Source organism: Lathyrus oleraceus, chromosome 3 (genome assembly GCF_024323335.1).
Source record: "Lathyrus oleraceus cultivar Zhongwan6 chromosome 3, CAAS_Psat_ZW6_1.0, whole genome shotgun sequence".
NCBI lineage: Eukaryota > Viridiplantae > Streptophyta > Magnoliopsida > Fabales > Fabaceae > Lathyrus > Lathyrus oleraceus.
In genome coordinates this window covers 185,750,392-185,757,625 of record NC_066581.1, presented here as the reverse complement: position 1 = coordinate 185,757,625, position 7,234 = coordinate 185,750,392, and the positions used below count along the sequence as shown (strand labels likewise).

At 40.9% G+C, this 7,234-nt stretch overlaps 2 protein-coding genes across 2 annotated transcripts; both read left to right on the top strand.

The window, feature by feature from the left end:
* Positions 1-293: 293 nt before the first annotated feature.
* On the top strand, positions 294-1,697 carry LOC127130333 (uncharacterized). The gene has a single exon (XM_051059361.1). The coding sequence runs from the start codon at positions 294-296 to the stop codon at positions 1,695-1,697; it is 1,404 nt and encodes a 467-aa protein (XP_050915318.1).
* A 2,450-nt stretch (positions 1,698-4,147) lies between these two features.
* On the top strand, positions 4,148-4,954 carry LOC127130332 (uncharacterized). The gene has a single exon (XM_051059360.1). It carries the CDS (start codon positions 4,148-4,150, stop codon positions 4,952-4,954), a length of 807 nt encoding a protein of 268 aa, XP_050915317.1.
* The last annotated feature ends 2,280 nt before the right edge of the window (positions 4,955-7,234 follow it).

The window sequence follows — 7,234 nt, the reverse complement described above, 5'->3', positions numbered from 1 at the left end:
AATCCTTGGTGGCTGCAGTGGCACCAGGGGCACCTATGATGTCGAACCTTCCCTTGCCACCACATTCGGTGTTTCCCGTTTATCCTTAACAACATCCGTAGCTGCCACAACAATATCAGCCTTATCCACAACGACCACCACCTTAGTATCAACGGCAACAACAACAACATAGGCAACAACCATCTACGCCAACAACTCAGCAAAATCCGTGTCCTCCGAAGACTCGGTTCCATTTTGATCCACTCCCGATAGCATATACTGATCTACTACCTTCTCTACTTTCCTAGAATCTCATGGAAAAATATGCACCACCACCAGTGCCTGACAAGTTACCCAGATGGTATAAACCTAATGAACATTGTGCTTTCCACTCTGATGTGTTAGGGCATGACACCGAAAATTTCTTCGTATTTAAAGGAAAAGTCCAAGAGCTTATGAGATTGGGGTTGATCAAGTTTGGTGACACGCCAAATGTGGCAACCAACCCGTTTCCTGAGCATGGGGTGGTAAATGTGATTACTGAAGATGAGAATTTGATTATGGATGTCCTAAAAGTGAAGACTCCGTTGGTGCCTGTGCACCTTAAGTTGTTCAAAGTTGGTATTCTAGAGCAAGATCATAAGAAGTGCTCAATTTGTTTGAGGGACTCTAAAGGTTGCTTCGATGTACAAAAAGATATACAGATGCTGATTTCCCTCAGTATGTTACAGGTTTGCGGAAAGAAGAAGAACGGTGAAGTATTTGTCATAGTGCCTCTCTTTAGAAAGCCCAAATATTTTGAGATCTTTTGTCCGTCCAGAGAAGGTACATCTCCCGCCAGCTCTACTAAGCGTTTGGACATCAAGATGCTGTCTCCTTTTCCCTACAAGTCTGATAAAGTTATGCCGTGGGAATATGCACCTACTACCACTGTGAATGGTGTGGAGCAACCATTGGTTTATAACAAAGTTGTCACTAATATTGCCGATGCAAGTGGTCTCACGAGAAGCGGAAGGGTTTTCACTCCTGTTGGTCTTAGAAGTAGGAAGCCCGACAATGGTAAGGCTCTGTTGGTCATCCCTGAGAGAAGACATGTACCAGACGTAGATGCTGAAGAATTTTTGCGCCCAATTAGGAAGAGTGATTATAAGGTGGTGGGTCAGCTTCTTCAAACCCAGTCAAAGATATTTGTTTTATCTTTGCTCTTAAACTCTAAAGCACATCACAAGGCCCTGTTGAAAGTATTGGGGCAAGCCTACGTAAATCCAGATGTCATGGTTGATCACTTCGACCATGTAGTTGGGAACATCACATCTTGCAATAAACTTAGCTTTTTTGACAATGAGTTGCCCGCCAAGGGTAAAAATCACAATAATGCACTCTACATATCCATGGGTTGTGAAAAGGACTCTCTGTCACATGTTTTGGTTGATATCGGCTCTTCTTTGAATGTAATTTCGAACATTACCTTCGCCAAATTGTCCTATATTGAAGCCGACATCAAACCGAGCGATGTTGTTGTCAAGGCCTTTGATGGTTCTAGAAGGGATGTAATGGGTGAAATTGTCTTGCCAATGATGGTGGGTCTGCAACAATATCAAATCCTCTTCCAGGTGATGGACATTAACCCCGGTTATAGCAGTCTGCTTGGGAGACCGTGGATTCATGACGCAGGAGCCGTCACATCCACACTGCATCGGAAATTGAAATTCGTCTGAAATGGTATGCTTTCCATTATTTATGGTGAGCAAGTCCTGATGATCAATCAATTATCTACTTTCAGATACATTAATGTAGAAGAGGACGCTGTCACCACCCAGTTTCAAGGGCTTGAAATCGCAAATGCATTGAAGATTGAGGACCTTGATGAGAATCTTAAGGTAGGAACTTCTATGGCATCTCTGAAGGACGTGCAACAATTAGTGGCCAGTGGCCAAGCCTCGGGTTGGGGCAGGGTTGTGCAACTCAGCGATAACAAGGACCGTATTGGGTTAGGGTTTAATCCCTATGAGCAGTCTGCCAAGGCACGGAGGACTATTCAAGAGGTGAAGCTGATTTCTGAGAAGTTTAGAAGTGACGGGTTTATGAACCAGTCGTGTGCTATCTTGCAAGATGACACTGATGAAGGACCAAGCTTTGTGACGAAGGGAGGATCGAGCCAAAGGACTCCTAATTGGACATCTGTGGATATTCCTAAAGTCATGCATGTGTCTAAGTAATATGCTTTACTGTTTTTTTTTTGTTTTTCAAAAAAGTTGCCCTCTGCTCTGCCCAAGGCAAAGGTTTTTTGTTTGGGCTTCATAAATTTTGTTGCAACTCTTAACAACATAAATAAAAGTTCAGTTTGATTTCAATTATGTCTTTTTCCTTTTTGGTTTATTTGTAAAGATGGTAAAGAAAATAAAACTTCTAAAAATAAAATGACAAAAAAAATTATCTGCATGTGCAATTTATTTCGGTCAGTTTCTAAAAATCAAAAACATAAATGCATGTGCAGATTTCTCAATAAACTAATTGAATGCAATGACCCTACGCCCTCTCCATAGTTTGAGTTCCCAGTGTATGAAGTAGAGGGAGAAGAGTTTGAAGAGATCCCAGAAGAGATTTCCAGATTGCTAGAACAGGAAGACAATACTCTCGAGCCTTATAGAAAGCCGGTGGAATTGATCAACTTGCGCACCGAGGAAGATAAGAAGGAAGTACGAATTTGGGCACTACCTGACTTTGATGTGAAACACAGTTTGATGATGCTGCTAAGAGAGTATGTTGATGTGTTTTCTTGGTCCTACTAAGATATGCCAAGGTTGGACACCGATATCATTGAACACAAGTTGCCACTCCAGCCCGAATGCCCACTGGTCAAGTAAAAGCTAAGAAGAACTCATTCGGACATGTCCGTCAAAATCAAAGACGAAGTGAAAAAACAAATCGATGTAGGATTTTTGATCATACCCAATATCCCCAATGGATTGCCAACATTGTGCTAGTGCCAAAGAAAGATGGAAAGGTTAGGATGTGCGTGGACTACAGAGATCTAAACAGAGCCAGCCTGAAGGATGATTTTCCTCTACCTCACATAGACATGTGGGTAGACAATACTGCAAAATTCAGTGTCTTTTCATTTATGGATGGTTTCTCCGGATATAAACAGATCAAAATGGCAAAAGATGACATGAAAAAAACAACGTTTATCATCCCGTGGGGAACATTCTGTTATAGAGTGATGCCTTTTAGATTGAAGAACGCTGATGCAATGTACCAGAGGGCCATGACGACCCTATTCCATGACATTATGCATAAGGAGGTAGAGGTTTATGTGGATGATATGATAGCCAAATCCCAAACGGAGGAAGCTCAGTTAGATCACCTTTTAAAACTATTCAGGCGCCTGAGGAAGTATCAGCTTCGTCTAAATCCCAACAAATGCACATTTGGGGTACGATCTGGTAAGTTGCTTGGTTTCATTGTCAGTCAGAAGGGAATTGATGTGGACCCTGATAAAGTAAAATCTATAAGAGATATGTCTGCGCCAAAGACGGAAAAACAAGTCTGAGGCTTTCTTGGAAGACTGAACTACATCTCCAGGTTTATCTCAAGCATGATTACAACTTGCTCTCTGATGTTCAAGCTACTTAGAAAAGATCAAGTCGTGGTATGGAATGAAGACTATCAAATTGCTTTTGGTAAGATAAAAGAATATTTGATAATGTATCTAACCATCCTACCGCCCCCTGTTGAGGGTAGACCTTTGATAATGTATCTAACCGTGCTCGATGAGTCCATGGGTTGTATCCTTGGTCAGCAAGATGAGACAGGTAAGAAAGAGCATGTTATTTACTATTTGAGCAAGAAGTTCACAGACTGAGAGACAAGGTACTCGATGCTTGAAAAAACTTGTTGTGCACTAGCATGGGCTGCCAAACGCCTCCGCCATTACATGGTGAATCATACTACGTGGTTGATCTCAAGAATGGATCCGATCAAGTATATCTTTGAGAAAGATGCTCTGATTGGTCGGATTGCTCATTGGTAAATGCTATTATCAGAGTACGACATTGAGTATCACACCCAAAAAGTTATCAAAGGAAGCATCCTCGCTGATTATTTGGCACATCAACCTGTTGAGGATCCTCAATCTGAGCAGTGAGACTTTCCCAATAAAGATCTTATGGATTTGAGAATGAAAGACAATGATGAGCCATTTATTGAAGAAGGTCCTGAGCCTGGATCCATTTGGGGTTTAGTGTTCGATGGTGCTGTCAACGCATATGAACATGGCATAGGGGTTATAATTATTACTCCTCGAGGTTCACATATACCTTTCACAACAAGGTTAGATTTTGATTGCACCAATAACATCGCAGAATACGAAGTATGTATCCTTGGTCTGGAAGAGGCCATTGATATGCGTATCAAATTTCTTGAAGTGTTCGGTGACTCGGCTCTTGTCATCAATAAAATTAAAGGAGAGTGGGAAACTCGTCACCCGGGTTTGATCCCATATAGAGATTATGCTAGAAGACTGTCTACTTTCTTTACTAAAGTAAAATTCTATCACATCCCTCGAGACGAGAATCAGATAGCAGATGCTCTTGCTACACTGTCCTCCATTTATCGGGTGTATATACATAGAGAAATGCCTTCCATCACTATCCACACACGTGATAAACCCGCTTATATCTTCAATGCCGAAGCTATATCATATGAGAAACCATGGTTCTACGATATTACGTGTTTTCTTGAAAAGCAAGAGTACCCGCTTGGGGCGTCTAGAAGAGATAAGAAGACCTTGAGGTGTTTGTTAGCTAATTTTTTCTTGAATGAGGAGGTGCTCTATAAAAGAAACTTTGACATGATCTTGCTCATATGTGTGGACAGACACGAAGCACACCAATGGACATTCTACAGCAAGAAAGGTGCCCAGAGTTGGTTATTATTGGCTAACTATGGAGTCAAATTGCTACGAGTATGCTAGAAAATGCCATAAATGTCAGATATATGCAAAACAAAATGCATGTACCTCCTACGCCCTTGAATATGATCTCTTCACCTTGGCCATTTGCAATGTGGGGTATTGATATGATTGGCATGATTGAATCGAAGGCATCTAATGGACATCGATTTATTCTTGTGGCGATTGATTATTTCACCAAATGGGTTGAAGTCGCATCATATGCAAATATCACCAAGCAGGTGGTCGTTAAATTCTTGAAGAACAATATCATCAGTAGGTATGGTGTGTCGAGCAAGGTCATCATAGATAATGAGTCTAATCTAAATAATAATCTTATAATTGAGTTGTGTAAGGAATTCAAGATTGAGCACCACAAATTTTCTCCTTACAGACCCAAGATGAATGGGGCAGTCGAAGCTGCAAACAAGAATATCAAGAAGATCCTTCAAAAGACGGTTTTTACCTACAAGGATTGGTACGAGATGTTTCCATACACTTTGCATGGATATCGTACCTCAGTACGTACTTCGACTGAGGCAACCCCTTTTTATTTTGTGTATGGCATGGAAGCAGTACTTCCAATAGAAGCCGAGATCCCATAAATGTGAGTCTTGATGGAAGCAGAGCTGACTAGTGCAGAATGGTGTCAAATCTGATACGATTAGTAAAATTAATTGAAGAGAAGCGCCTCGAAGCTTTGTATCATGATCAGTTGTACCAACAACGGTTGAAGAAGGCTTTTTACAAAAAGGTTAAATCTCGCACTTTCATCGAAGGGAATCTCATGCTAAAGAAGATTTTGCCTAGTCAACATGATGCTAGGGGCAAATGAATGCCAAACTATGAAGGCCCATACGTCGTTAAGAGATCATTCTCAGGAGGTGCCTTAATTCTTACGACCATGGATGGAGAAGAACTTTCGCATCCACTCAATTCAGATGCAGTCAAGAAATACTATGCCTAAAAATAAAAATAACGCTCGATAGGTCGAAAACCTGAAAAGGCGGCCTAGTAAAAAAAGAGCAGTCCTGATGGATTGAAAACCCGAAAGGGCGATCCAGTCAAAATGAAAGGGGCAGAAACAGAATAAGCATCCCGATAGATTGAATACCCGTTGGGTCAATCTACTCAAAACAAAGGAATAAATGGCTAGTAACGGCATCTTGACAAGACTCATGTTGAAAACAACAGTTTCATACTCGAGTACTCAAAATAGGAGAGAGAATAGTGGTCATTGCAACTCAATATAGCTCTTCCTAATTACCACTTTCCACTTTTGTATAAATCCATGGAGTTTCGCCCTTTGCGAACTACTATTCTTGAAATAAAACTCAAACATTTGCTCATATATGTTCTTACTTTTATTCTGTACAAATTTTTCTTTTATCTTTAATGTTAATTTTTGCAATAAGATTTTAAAGCTCATTGGTTGGTTTTCAAAATGAAGTTGTTTCAAATAACTTGACACGACATGATCAAAAGGACTTTATACTACGTGTCCAAAACTATGGAATTGATCTTATGCCTTGATCCTGCTTTTGAAGATTGTTGGGATCAGATTCAGTATGGCTACACGCCAGGATTAGTGCTACCCTAATCCATGTTTCCCAAACTATCCTAACAACCATGTATGTGGGAACCCAGTTCACTATCAGATGCCCATACCCATGGAAATCCTTCGAGCAATTTATCGTTAAAAATTTGTCTGTATTTATCCCCAGTGAGATGTCAATGGTAACCAGAGAGTTGTGTCCTCTCTTCCCCAGCAGCTACATTGTTGGAGCATAAAAGTGATTTGTGGAATTAGTCAAGCTACAAATTTGATCATTTTCCTTTTCCCCGGAGCAGTTGTTGATGTTGGAAAGTGCCAAGGCGAGGTATATCATATCGCTTGTCCCCATACAGTGGTCGAGTTTTGCATAACCCAGTAGAGGAACTAAGGTTGAAGGATCTCTTCCTCAGAAGAAGTACCAGCATGGACAGATAAACCTTTTGATAAGGAATCTCCAGCAGATTTAAGATTCTTCTCCGTTTGTCAGCACTGATAAATCTCTCAAGATATCCCTCAGTAGAATCTTTGAATCCTCAGCAGATCCAGTTTGAGTGTATCCGCAACAGTCTAGGAGGTTACTCCGTAAAATACTTCAAACCATGTGGCTAGAAGTTGGATCTATGCTTCCCCAAGGCTATTCCTGAGTAAAGGGGTGTATTCTCTTTACTTCCCTAAGCAGACTAGGTTTTGTCGCGTTGTTTTCCCGAGCAGAATGGAAAGTGATACAGTTCTATCCCGATGCAGAGCAT

What these genes read in the sequence shown, in the direction of transcription:
- LOC127130332 (XM_051059360.1), top strand. Translation starts at nt 4,148, where the DNA reads ATGGATTTGAGAATGAAAGACAATGATGAGCCATTTATTGAAGAAGGT.
- LOC127130333 (XM_051059361.1), top strand. Translation starts at nt 294, where the DNA reads ATGGAAAAATATGCACCACCACCAGTGCCTGACAAGTTACCCAGATGG.